A 14,045-nucleotide genomic window follows, 5' to 3' on the forward strand; every position below is an offset into this window, starting at 1 on the left:
ATATTTATAGGCCTACAGTTTGACCCTGGTTTATCATGTTGTTTAGGCTACAGCGCTCCGACTTAGACTTGTATTTATTTGTTAAATGTATCCATTTACTCCACAGAACTTTATTGATCCCAATATTGATCCCAATAAAGTCTTACCTTCTTATGTTGACAGCTTCTTCCTTTCTCCACCACCTAAGCTATCGTAATTGAAAGAGGCACCCATGAAGCACATGCGTTTTGCAAAAGTTGCTGTTTTATTTGCAGAATTTTCTCACCCCATGTCAACATGAAAACTGCTAAAAACACTTTAAAATTAGTTTTCACACTTTTTCATTGCAAACAGATACCAAGATATTCCACTAAATGTTAGTTGTGTCTACCTATTATCAGTTAGCTGTTATGAATCTGTTTGGTAACAGCTTTTATTATTTGCATAAACAACAAGAAAACACAAGTTAAAATGCAACATAACAGTTATTACGCACAACATAGCAGCATGCCAGTTGTTTTCTTATTCTTTCAGATGCACCAGCTCAACAAAACGTCTTTGGATCTATGGTATATAATGGCACATTATGTGGTTTGTGAAAGTGAGAGACAGGAAATAAATCAAGTTCAGCTACAAGGTATCTCAGACACATGCGTGGTGGAAAGGAACTAAGTGCATTTACTTAAGTACCGCAATTTTGGCAATTGTACTTTACCTGAGTCTTTCTATTTCATGCTAACTTATAGCTATACGTCACTACCTTGCAAAGGAACATTTTGTACATTTTACTCTGAATACAAGACTTCTACTTGTAATTGAGGACTTTCACAAAGCACTTTCTCCCCCAGTGGAAGATTACAGTAGTTATTTTCTTCAAATGTAAGCAAGCAAATAAATAAGCACAACAGCATGAGAATCCTAAAGGGGGAAGCTGGGGTTTGTTGTTCTTCCTGTTGCATATACTTTACTGCATAACAAGAAATAGTAGCATGGAAATACCAGATATATGTTTGAGGTCATTTAGAAACAGTGTTTCCATCACATTTGTCCTGCAGAGAACACTTTATGGCACACATTATGGCCATACTTCTTGAAACAAACAAACTGAGACGTTCTTATAAAAAAATATTGCTGATTATGTCTTTATATAAAATGGATTTTAGCCAATATATCTCTATTAGATCTGTGATATCTATATCTGTAATGGCCTCAAAAATCCAGGCACTAAACTGCACTACAGGAAAATATGAAGACACAGTGATAAATAGAGGAGAATACATCTGCATTGCATAGTTTGCTATCAGCTGCTCTAGCATCGCATGATAAAACATTAATATCTATTCATTATTCTCTTGATCCATTCTTCAGCCTTCAAGAGTCTTCACCCTTTTGCACTTTGCAGCTCCTGGATCAGTGCTGGAAAAGAAGAGAAGAGTAATATACAGGCATAACTTAACATGACATGACATAGCAACCCAAAATGTTAATAGTTTATACAAGCTTTATAAACTAATGACAATAGGCAGCATACAAGTTAGAACTCACCTGTGATAATCTCCTCCTTCACTTTTTGAAGTTCTTTTTTCACGTCTTCAATAATTTCCTTCAAACATACATACATGCCATGAGACCTTGGTGTTAAAATGTTCTTACATGAAAAATCCTACATCATAATTGAAGCCAATCAGTATTTCAGCAAACAGCCTGAAAGCTCTGACACAACAGTGACATCCTGGACAGAATGTTGTGACTTTGTAACTGCAGCCTGTTCTGCCTTTGATAACATTACTCCTTGGTGCTTGCATATCACAGTGGATTGAGAAACACATGCAGAATCTTACAACATTACATTGTTTTTAGCATCTCTCTTAATTTTACACAGAAGCCACAACAGATGTGTTTTTCATAGATGAAAACTTAATATTCTGCTGTGAAAAAGTCACAACACAGAGCTCTACTGATATTGGATATTGTTGTGTGTTCAAATAGAGGAACCAACCTGTTTGATTTTTTCCATATCAATATCACTTCCCGCACCATCGGAGTTCTTTTTTACCACCTTCATTCTAAGAAAGAAAAAGACCCAAGTTTACAGTCAGCCAAACACACTCTCTCAGATCAAGAGGGTCTTTTCCATAAGAAGCGGGCCAGGAGGAGCAGCATACTTTGTATATATAAAATGTTAGAAAAATGAGAGAAGGGCAGAGACAGAGCAGCAGCAGTCAACAGTTAACAGTAAATGTATTCTTGCATCATCCTAACAACTGCTCATACTTTAGTAAGACCAACCACTTCCTCAAGTCTTTATAAAGACATCTGAACACGTCAGTGAAGCTGTTAGAATTTAGGTGAAAATCAAAATGTCTCGTTCTGCTTGTCAGTTGCCAAACTTCATGAGCAAAAACTCCCCCAATTTATGATTTATGCTCATGCTGTCAAGAAAGAAAACTAGTGAATGCAGTTGCAGGGTTCTATCATGGCAACATGTTGCATGAGACTGTCACCAAAGCACCTGAGAAACAAGTTTCAGTCTCTTTAACTGCAGCCTCAGATAAAAACCACCAAATGTCGAGTGCTAAATTTGCTGTAGCGAGTCATTTGTAAGCAGCACACCACGAACAAAAATATCGGTCATACCAGCACAGAGCTCATTTCGCAGGTTTATACTGTAATGTAGGCAGCAGCATACAAAGCAGAGAGCGCTGAGGAGTAGCACCTCGAGACGGTAGAGAACATTGGCGGCAGGTGGGGACAGAGAGGGGAGTGATACCTGGACACTGGGTTAGTGGTGAAGTTAGAGGAGGGAGATGTGGAGGAGCTGGGGCTGGAGTCCTTTTGATTGTTGGTTAAGGATTTGGGCCTGTTGAAAAAACATGCAGATCCTTTAAAGCAGTTTGTGATTGGGTTTTTGAATTTACATGAATGGCTCGGGGGAGGCTGTTATTTAGCACCAAATATGCAACACAGTCTCCTAGAAATACATAAAATGGACACCACCTCTTAGCAACACATGACATTATGGTTGGCATGAAATGTGTTAAAATTACTGCTAGTAGCACAAAAACAATGAAACTGTCACAGCTTGGTTAGGTTTAGAGACCCAAAAAGTACTTGGTTAGGTTTAGAAAAAGATTGTGGTTGATTAAATACCTATGTATAGGATGTAAGTGAAATGGCTGATTGCGTATGAAAAGAGCGTTAGAAAAAAAGAAAAGCAATCTGCAGCGCAGTACAAATACGAGAAGAAAATTAAATTCACAAATTAGTACCTATTGTATTCTCTTATTGTTTATTTATTATTATTGTTTGTTTGCCAAGTTGTTTTTTTGGGTTGATTTCTCATCAGCTCTTGTTCTGGTGGGTGCCAGTGGAAGCAGGCCCAGGGCACCAAATGAGCTAGGTCCAGCACTGAATGACTGAAACCATATGTGCTTTGCTTAGTGAAGTAAAATACGTATACTTCATTGCATAGTCACGTGACTATGTTGAGTTTTGGTTTCACATTGGACACAGACAGTGTTCTCCTGGTTGAATAAAACACCCCTGCCCCACATACGCAGACTTTCTTGCTCTTTTCTCATTTGTGTGTCCACCACACCAAAAGATTCTCACTGACTTTGAATGGCATCGTTTTCGTGGTGCCAGCATGGAATTTTTACACATTTTGTGTCCACCACCACTTAATGTGTTGTTGAGACTTTGCGTCCATTTCACATATTTCCATGAGAGCAGGCTGAAATATGATGGGTGTCTGTGGAACATAATGTGATGTAATGAAATAATCAACCATCTCAAAAGCTTAACAGCTCGAACTCACCTTGGCATAGTGGAAAATTTTTCCTTAGGTTTTCCACCGATCTCTGCTAAAATATGATCATATGTATCAGTACAGCACATTTCTGTCTGTTGAACCTCAAATGTATTTCAAGTTTTAATATCATGTTGTGGTATAAAGAAAGAAGATAAGATAATATATAAGGCATATATTATTCTAAAGCTGAGTCAATGTATTGGTTGTCTACAAAGAATAAACAATTGAATAGCCTGTTTTTGTTTTTGAAGCCATTTATTATAGCATGTATTACAGTCCAGTAGGAGGGGAAAAGTTACTCACCTGCTGGTCCTGAGAATTGTGATGTTGAAGAGTCAGAATCCTGCTGTAGTCACGTACAGACATGTACAAAGGTTATCATCCAATCTCACTGTTCATTCTACAGATATTACAGAATAATGAGAGGAAATCAGTGTTCATGAAATCACTGACAGGAGACTTACACTGGGAGGTTCCACCTTTTTCTCAGCAGGATTATCAGCAGCTTTCCTCCTATTTAAAACAGATTCATTATAGACATTCAAAAGTGCCAAACATCAGATCATCACAGACATATCTGTCTTACACAGATTGTCTCTTTAAGTAAGAACGTACCTTCTAGCAAGGATGGCACTCATTTCTCCCATGAGACAACCTCCTCCACCTCCACCAGATGAGGGTGCGGGTTTGGGGGGTGGGGCTCCTGCTCCTCCCTCATCCTGGATACACATAAACACCTCCCGTCACTATCTTCTAAATAATTTGTTCTATTGATCAGCTTACTCAGTTTGTCATTAATGTAGACATGGAAACCAAAAACCTCCGTCATTTGTGCTAAGCTGCATCTTTTTATGCAGTCTTATACTGAGCAGCTGTGCATGGTTGTGACTGCACTGGTGGTGTACACTACCTTGACTGTTTTACGTAGTTTGGCTCCTGCTAGAGCTGCAGCAAGATCATTTGCACCTCCGCCTCCGCCACCGCCTCCGCCCCTGCCTCCACCTCCGCCCCCACCTCCGCCCCCACCTCCACCCCCAGGTGGTGGAGGTGGAGGCGGAGGTGGAGGTCCACCCCCACCCCCAGCTGGAGGTGGTGGAGGTGCAGGTGGGCACGATCCTGAGGAAGGTGGTGGGCATGGAGGTGGTGGGGGTGCCGGTGGAGCAGGTGGAGCAGGTGGAGCAGGTGGAGCGGCTGGCGGGGCAGGAGGAGCAGCAGGGGCAGCAGGGGCAGACATGGCAGCAGAGGCCTGCCTGGCTTTCTCCAGACGCTCCTTCTCCTGCTGTTCCTGCCTCTGTTTCTCCAGTCTGGACAGAGATCAATAATTCTAATGTTAGTCTGACAACCCAGCAACTTTTAAAAGCTGTTCCATATGTATGTTTCTGCTTTTGGGACATGGCAGCATTTTTCACAGTTTTCTGAAAGTGTTTTTACAATTGAAAAAACAACATCAAAACAACAATCAATGATACAGATAAACAACAGTAGCTGTATCCTCAGTGTCATTTATAATGAACAGTACCTTTTCTGTTGTTCCAGCTCCTGGGCAGAGGGTCCATTCTGAGCCGGGCCTGAGCAAAAACATTGTCTTGTGTTATTGACAAGCGAGTTCCTCTTAATCAAGACCTTTTAAAGTTAATGAAAGCTGTAGATGCCAGCAGGGTTGGAGTCCAGAGAGCACCCAACTTATGGAGATCATCACATCCACTGTGATAGCATATGTCAGTAACAACTCAATTATAACATTGCAAAAATGTATTAACACAGCAGGACTATGACAAAAATAGAAACATTGCAAAATCCTCTGATGACCTTTTTATGATTTCAGTCCAGAGTTAGGCTGTTACTTTTAAATAGATACAATCAGGCTGTGGTTTGGATTTATGCCTGTCTGGAAAAGGCAGCATGGTCACAACATAAAGATCACAACATAACTAACACAGAAACACTTCACACTGCCTGACCTGAATCTAATGCACCCTCTTACAATGTAATGTTTACCTGTGCCTGCTGGTGCACTGAGAGCCTCTAATGCATGCGTCATGGAGTTGGCAAAAAGAGTAGCATCTTCTTTACTGCCGAAGTTCAGCCCCCACACGTGCTTGGGATCCCGCCACTGGTGGAAGTTTGGTGTGGCTTGATTATACTTTATCCCTTTGATAATGGGACAGTTGATCACCACCTGGCAGGAACAGGAAGCACAGGAGAATGATTGTGTTGACAACTTGAGTACTTGACGAAAAATCTGTTTGCCTGTTTTCTTTTTCCACTTGTCAAAAACTGCCGTTTGGTCAGTGATTTCAGCATCAGACACCAACGAAAAAGGCACCTTTCGCAGCTGTATGTATCTAACGAGCAGAAACCATAGCCTACATGTCCTGTGAAAGAGTCGAGTAGGAAGTAAGAAGCCACAGTCGGGTACTGGTCTCAGCACTTCTACAGAGCAACATTTCAAAGTGCAGATACAAGCTGTGACTTTTCTCACTGATGAGTTGTTGTTTAAAAGTACAGTGAGTCTCTTATGTCTGTTGGAGAGCTGCTCTCACATTGTATTTCATAGACTAACAGCCGAAAAGTATCAGTTCATAGCAAGAAAGAGGTGTGACTAAACTTCTCCAGTTTACGTCCAACAGTTTCATAGATTATGATTTTGAGCTTGTGTACACTTGTCTTGTACCTGCTGGTCGGCCTGCATTTTGCGGCCCACCACTCTGAAGGTGTTGGCTGCAGGGTTGTGATAGATCTGGACGCGGCTGAAGGAAGGACTGTCAGATCCCGCCGGCACCCAACGTTTGTTACCGTCATCATACATCATGACTGTCGCCCTCACTTGGCAGATACTGGACTCACTGTGGGGAGGAGACATGATGGGAAAATGATGATGAGATGCAGAGTACAAGATCATAGGGTGGAAGGAAGTGTGGAGCAACAATAGAAGTGTGTAGTGTGATATGTAGTGTGGAAGCACTGCAGTAATGGACAACTGGTTTTAAAGAGGTAATCCCTGAATTAATATTTCTGGTCACCTTTCCATGGTGTAGCCTGTCTGTCACTCAATGCCACATTATCACAGGATGCATTAAGATAGCACCTGTCCTTTGCATGTATGCCATATAGCCAGCATCACTACCATCCACATCAGGTGATCCCTTATCCCTCTGCTTTAGATAGCTGTGTATATTACTATACTGTGAAGTCTGGTTTAAACTGATCTTACTGGTTGCATTAGACTATTAGTCTGTATATCAGATGTGTTGACATAAAGCAAGAAGACCTACATGCATGCAATGACATGTTACTTTGCGAAGAGAGTCACAGCCAGTTGTGAGCTCCCCGGAAAGCCATGGTAGAGTTTAAAACACAATGTGTAGGGCCGAGTATTACTATGTGTCAAGTGCTTCAACCTGGCACTGAATGCCTATTCAGAGTCATAGTTTTGTTTACTTAACACAGTTAATAGTCAAATAGCAACAACTTTAACAACTGAGAACTTTTACATTCTTCAAAACAACGTACCAAAAAAAGAAAAAAGTTAGGGTATAGGTATGGTGCTCATATCAGAAAAATAGATGCAGAGCCCTAGTCAACAGTGTATGTTTTAAAAACAAAACTCTTTCATGGTCAGCTATAGATTCATGTACATAGTATTGGACCAGTGGAATATGTATTCTGTAAGTAAATGTAGTAATACCACAATTTAAAAATATTCTTTAAGTTTTAAATTTGAAAATTATGCTTAAGTAAAAGTAAGGAACTATTATTAGTAAAATATAATTAGAGTATTAAAGTAAATTGATACATGATGCTGCATAATTTATACTGTCAGTGATAAATTATGATATTAATTAATATTTTTACTGATACAAATGAGCAGCAACAGTTAAGCTTATTTCAAATGTATATATGGGCAGTAGAATCTGTCACAATGCATCACATCTTTTAAAGTGCTCATACATTATGTTTTGTATGTAAAATCAGAATCTGCAAAAACAGCTGTCAAATAAATGGAGGAGGGTAAAAGGTGTATTATTTCTCTCTGAAATGTAGAGACAGGATAAAGTAGCATGTAATGGAAATATTCAAATAAAGTACAAGTGCCTCATAATTGTACTGAAGCACAAAGCCTCTGTAAATGCACTTTCAACCACTGTAAAAAAACAAAAAAAAAACTAGACAAAGATGTATTCACATACTTCATGGATAATTTCATAAAAATTATCTCTCAGGTTATATAGGATACTTCAGGCCTGTGCTATACTTGTATTGTATAATGTATTGAACAAGTTTAAATGTTTTCAGGGAAAGTTAAAGAAATAGAAAACAGAGATATGTTTGCAGCAGTACTGCAGATACTTATTTCTATACTCTGAAGCATCATGACAATGAGTTAATTCAGTCTACTTGTTGCTATGTCTAGCCTGTGGGAAATATGAACTTCCTGTCAGAAAGGTTTTCATGTTTTGACCACTTCCTGTGCTCAGCACAATGCTACCTAATATGGACTACATCATATCACTTGTCAGTGATATATGCTAACTTTTCAAAGTCTTTTTTAGGATGTCATGATATACTTAGCTCAGCTATTTTCCCTATTCTCCCTCCCCAACTGTAAAAACTGAACACCTGCTTTGAGCTCGAGACACTCGCGCACAGCAGGAAACATAGTCAGAACTGAAGAGCTTGTTAAGAACGTGTAGTGCAGAGTTGATAGGAAGCAGTTCTGTTCTGCACAGCTTTACTTGTTCATGCATGAGACATTCAGAATGATTTGAATGAAAAAAGGAAAGCAGATTTGAGTCGATAAACATTTTCACTGTAACAGAAAGTGAACTCACCCCATATTCCAGCTACAGTCAGTGTCCAAAGTTTCACTTGCTTTTTAACAATCTGCTTCTTCTCATCAACTTGAACACTCCCTCTCTCAAGTACATGTGTCCATCAGTCTATTCAGTCAGACCTGCTGCCATTACTGCCTGCACACCTCCATCACTCGCTCTCACGACTTTGTTTAACACCAACAACTTGCACTTCTGCCTTTGTACTCTCATTTCCTAGACAGGTTTTTTTCTCTCTCTTCCTGTTCTCGTTTCACTCGTTCTTTTAAATTCTTATTTTCACACCTCGCCCATTTTCTGTCCCTCAGTCAGCTCTGATTTCTGCTTGATTTCTTCCTTTCCTTCATATAGTTTGGAATTATTTCGGGAAGGGGGGATAGTTTGTAGTACAAGTGGTGCCCTGCTGAATGAGTGTGTTTTGGCGGTGAAGGACGACAAGATTCACTGCATTCACAAGCACACTGGTCATGAGTCCTCTTCACATTATTATTTAGACTACTTCAGATAAGGAGTCGGAGGCATCACATGCAGTGGTTCAGTGTAACTTTCTGTGTGTTACTGAATTTTATAGCTCAAAACAAACACGTATTACTGTTCTGTATTAATAAATGTATTATTTATATTATCCATTCAACAGCAGCAGTATATAGTTCAGTTTTATTTATATTATGAATGTAACAGCAGTAGTATAGAGTAATGTTTAACTCTGAATGTGCTGAGACGAACTTTAGTAGTAGAACTAGAAGTTGAAGTAGTAGTAGTCACATCAGCACTACAGGTACAGTAGTAGTAGCCTATTTTGAGCATTTTACAGTGTCTGGATCAGGGGTAGTGAAGAGGAGCTGAGGGACAGTCGAAGCCACATCAAAATGTTCTGAGTCATACCAAAAGAGGGAACTGCCAAACTATTCAAGTAGTAGCAGTAAACACTGCAGCTCCTCAACACCCAAGTAAAATCCCAGTGTCTTGCTTCTCAACTGCTGAGTAAAGTGAAGCTCCTTAGCATCAACCTTGGCTCTGAAGGCAAAATAAGCATTAGCACACCTCAGTTTTCACAGAAATGGTCAAATGAGCCACTAAAAATTTTAGGGTGGCACACCAAAACCATAAAGCCATGACTCAATTTAGCAACCTATATAGGCAAGAGTTATGGAATGGTACAGTTACAGTTACTAATCATCTGATGTGCATAGACTAATGAAGCCCTCGTGAAAGTTCAGTCAGGAAGATAATACTTTTTTATGCCTAGACTGTAACTTTCTTCCTCACCCTGCCATTCACTCCTTGCACGGATGCTCACTCTATGTCTCTTGCTGTCAGTTTTCAGGGGTGTCAATCGAGTCATCACCTGTTCTGCAGCAGATCCACAATGAACCAATAGCACAGCGACACACCCTCTGTCAGCCTATCATCTTACAGCTCCTCATTTTAAATATGGTTCTTTTTCTGCCTGCAGTCCTTTCATGCTGCAGCTGTGTGCACCCTCTACCTCTATCACTGCCTAGTCTTCGCGAATTCAGTCTCATTCACCTCATTAGTCATCCACCACAAAGTCATCAGCCACCAGTGCCTAGACTTCAGAGATTTATCTCGGTGCCGCTAAGATGTCCCTCGATCACAAAATATCTCCCTCTGGTGTCCAAGTGCCAAAAACTTATGTTAAATCTTATCAGCACAAATCATCTGTTAATCTGTACACTCATATTACAAATTAAACTATCTTTAGTCAGTTATTCTGTCACTAATGACTGAAATCAGTGCAGTTGACATTTTGAGTTGTATGAGGGTGGCCGTGGACCCACCGCCCCTTTGTAATCACTGTATACCCACTATATGAAACACCACTATACATATACACACACAAACACAGTTGGAGCGACGCAAGGAAGTTAGGGAAAGACAGGGGAAGTGAACGTTACCTGAGTTAACAACAACTTTTTAAGATACATGTAATACACACAGCCATTATCTATGATTAACACAATTGTAGTAACAAATGGAAGCAACATATGGAACATAAATATGACACAGTGACGCACATATTTACAGGGGATGTGTACAAACAGTCATAATGTCAAGAAATGGTTACATTTTTGGTTTTTGAGTTTTTTGCATGGAGAGTTAATCTTCTCAGAAAGAATTGTGATGCATCTTAGAATCAATTTTACCCCCACCTTTAGTGCTATATATAATATATCATACGTCTTACCTACACAAGCTATGCAAATTACGTAGTCTTTCTAATTACGTATTTTCACAGTCTTATAATTGAAAAGTTTTATGACAAACTGACTTACTTGACTTGCAAAATTATATTTTAAATTGATAAATATCACATGTGTAATTCATGGCACAATTCCAAAAGCATCCAAATATTATTTTTTCTGGCTATGAACTATCATATTATTATATTCCGAAATAAAGTCCCATGGTGGAAGACCAGTAGAGAAGGGTCTTTGTCTCTCTAATGGCAATAAAAAGTCTAAAAATAAATTACACACAGCACCTTTAAGTGTTTGTTTTTTAGACTGCTTTTAGATCTAATATTTTTATAGAGAGTTTTTTAAATATATATATATTGACCAAGCACTTCTGCTGGTAAGAAAAGTTGTTTGCACAAACTGTATGTGTGCAGCTGTATTAGCACAGGGGCTTGCTATGTAGCAAGTGTTTGGTTACTTTTATATTTCTCTGCATTTCTTTACCCAGCAACCCCCCCTTTTTGCAATCAGCTGCAGCCCCTTCAGATTCAGTGTTTGCCTCACAAATTTGGGGACCTGTGTTACATGTCATACCTGTCTCTTCCTTCATCTCCTGTCTCCATCTTCACTGTCAAACTGTCCAATACAGGCAAAAATGCCTAAGGGAGAAGAAATAGTGTTTGAGCTAGAGATGCTCATAAATAGAGGTTCAGCCGCAGATGAGTCAAACAGGGGTGTGTGTGTGTGTGAATGAGTTTCATGCAGGGCAGATATATCCTGAACACACATTAATGAATGTGTGTACACAGCAGTCACATTGTTGATAAGCTCACACATTTCAACATTACTTCTCTATTGCGTTTGCAATAGAGAAGTACACAGAGATGCACTGACAGCCACTATTACATTAGCTCTCCTCAGTGGAAGACGATGTGTTAAAATCTGAGGCTCAAATTGTTTCTTAAGTAGCTGTTGTATCAGGGCTCTATGATTCTTATGTTACCAACTGAATTAGAATAAGAAGCGTTTTCAGTGGTATATCATCCTCCCCAAAACTAAAAGCTCTTCTTTGCATTCATTTTTGTATAATTACATAGTGTATAATGTATTAACCTAATGTTAACCTGACACTGAACCTGATGATGATGAACCTAATGATGTTACATACTGCTGCGTTAAGAGAATGAGGAACAATAGAGTCATCGCTAGAGATAAGAGGAAATGAACAACACTTCGATGTGGCTAGAGATGACTATTAAAGGAACACAGCACACGCACGCACACGCACACACAGGCATTCAAGGTTATAGGTTGACACGCACACACACTACAAATACAACATGTACAAACCCATCCCCAACAACAAAGATACACCTCAGATAGCTGTATGCTTTTGTATGTAAGAGTTCAAAGACTTTCTTTATGCAAAGGGAACTCTTCTGCTCCACACAAGGCAACATAGTTCTATTTTATATCATGCAGATATACTAAAAACACACTTGTTGCTGTCAAGTTCCTAACTTATGAGAAGCTTCTCGAATGCTTTGCCCAGAAGCATTCGGTAGTTAGTGATTAGCTAGCCATTAAGTTTTCAGTTGGACAGTTTGACAGTGAAGATCTATGTAACATCTATCATTTACAACACCTGCAATCAGTGAAAATCATACTTTCCCTTTGATGATGTTTTATGAAAATGAGTTAATCATTCCTCGAAACTGATATCTATTCAGACCCTTTGTAGCAAAAATAATGAAGTTCGCAGTTCTTCTTCCACTGCTATAACATTATAGGAGGAAGTGAAGTGCCAGTTAGTCATGATGTGACAGAGACTGAGAGATAACACATTACACTTTGTCATTAACACCAAGCCCAGTACATTTGATAGCACAAACACAACTACATCAGTGATTTCACTTTAATACAAAAACTTGATGACTGAATATATTTGTTGCTTTCAAATGAATATTTCCTGCAGAAAATGCCTGAAAATGTTGAAAAATGAGCTGAATCAAATACAAAAATAAAAAAACTGCATGAAAAGTATGTCTAGTATAGAATTACAATACTTGACCTTTTAAGTCATTATGAAATGCTTTATAATATATATAAGCACTCACATGTATTCATAATGCTGTATAACAATAATCATAAGTATAACAATACCGTGCTATAAGCAGATTACAACACATTATAAGTGTGTTTATAATACATTAAAGATCAGGGCATCATTGAGAGTCAGCTTCGTTCTTCTTTTCAAACACACGTTCAACCAACTTGTTGTTTCGAGCCTTTTGACCATCAAGGCCTTCCAAAATCCTTAAATCCTTTAGGGTCACCAACAAATGCTGCTGGAACAGCTATGTGACCCACCCACTGGCTACATGACTCGCCCATCATACCTACAAAGACATCCACGATCAGCTCCCTTCGCCCCTTGGCCCAGAAGCAGAAGCCCCAAAGAAAAAAGCTAAGTTAGTGATTAGCTAGCTATTAAGTATTCAGGTAAAAGAGAGGTGGTAAAGGGTGGGGTAAGGGTAATGAATTATTTGACCTCATATTTATCCACTACAGTGTCATATTGTGGGCGTCACAATGATGGGTTTGTCTTGTACAAGTGGTGGGTGGATGCAGCGTAACCTAACTTTAAATATCTTGGTGCAGTTATGGACTCCCGCGTGAGCTTCTGTAGAAATACTGAGTATATTTTCAAGAGATGCTCACAGCGACTCTATCTTTTTAGGGAACTCAGTGGCCTCGGTGACTGTCAGCAGATTTTAGAATTAGTGTACAAAACTATGGTTGAGAGTGTTTTAACTTTTCACCTCCCTGCCCGGTATGGTCATCTTAACTATGCATCCAAGACTAAACTCTCTTTTGTGACAATGGCAAGTAAAACAGTTGGCAAGCCTCAAAAGCTCCTGACCCAACTCTTTACACAGAGGATGAGGAAGCAGGCAAAGAGTATAGTAGCTGATGGCTCCCATCCTCTCTTTAGCCAGTTCGAGCTTGTGACCTCCAGGAGGCGCTATAGAGAAAGACAGACAATGAGCTGATTCGATGCGTTAGGTGTTTTATGACCTTGTATGTTTGTTTTACTGACTTTCTGTCTGCTTTTTACTGTGTTGTCTCTTGTAAACCCCTGGTGGACAATAAAGACTCAATTCCATTCTGTCCTATTCTAATGTTTCCCCTGTGTGGGGTAAACATGTGCAAAAAGAACGA

The 14,045-nt window shown here is 39.4% G+C and overlaps 1 protein-coding gene across 11 annotated transcripts; it reads right to left on the reverse strand.

Annotated features, from left to right (window-relative positions):
* Positions 1 to 223: 223 nt before the first annotated feature.
* Positions 224 to 8,844, reverse strand: LOC117264793 (uncharacterized). Of its 11 annotated transcripts, none has more exons than XM_078172216.1 (14): positions 8,623 to 8,843; positions 6,465 to 6,636; positions 5,789 to 5,969; positions 5,310 to 5,358; positions 4,868 to 5,094; positions 4,701 to 4,792; positions 4,406 to 4,509; positions 4,255 to 4,303; positions 4,094 to 4,136; positions 3,797 to 3,842; positions 2,750 to 2,839; positions 1,979 to 2,045; positions 1,525 to 1,582; positions 224 to 1,395 (listed from the first exon to the last, which is right to left on the reverse strand). In XM_078172216.1, exons 1-14 carry the CDS (start codon positions 8,625 to 8,627, stop codon positions 1,361 to 1,363), a joined length of 1,218 nt encoding a protein of 405 aa, XP_078028342.1. In that variant the 5' UTR covers positions 8,628 to 8,843; the 3' UTR covers positions 224 to 1,360. The 11 variants fall into 11 exon arrangements, with proteins under 11 accessions (XP_078028342.1, XP_078028340.1, XP_078028341.1 ...); XM_078172214.1 differs by having other exon boundaries at positions 4,701 to 4,804; XM_078172215.1 differs by having other exon boundaries at positions 4,862 to 5,094.
* Between the last annotated feature and the right edge of the window lie 5,201 nt (positions 8,845 to 14,045).

The sequence above is a fragment of the Epinephelus lanceolatus genome, chromosome 11 (assembly GCF_041903045.1).
Source record: "Epinephelus lanceolatus isolate andai-2023 chromosome 11, ASM4190304v1, whole genome shotgun sequence".
NCBI classification, from domain to species: Eukaryota; Metazoa; Chordata; class Actinopteri; order Perciformes; family Serranidae; genus Epinephelus; species Epinephelus lanceolatus.

Coding starts and splice junctions, on each gene's coding strand:
- LOC117264793 (XM_033639057.2), bottom strand. Junction 5,095..5,309: donor GAGCTGGAACAACAGAAAAG/GTACTGTTCATT, acceptor ATCTCTGTCCAG/ACTGGAGAAACAGAGGCAGG. Junction 3,843..4,093: donor ACAATTCTCAGGACCAGCAG/GTGAGTAACTTT, acceptor ATCATATTTTAG/CAGAGATCGGTGGAAAACCT.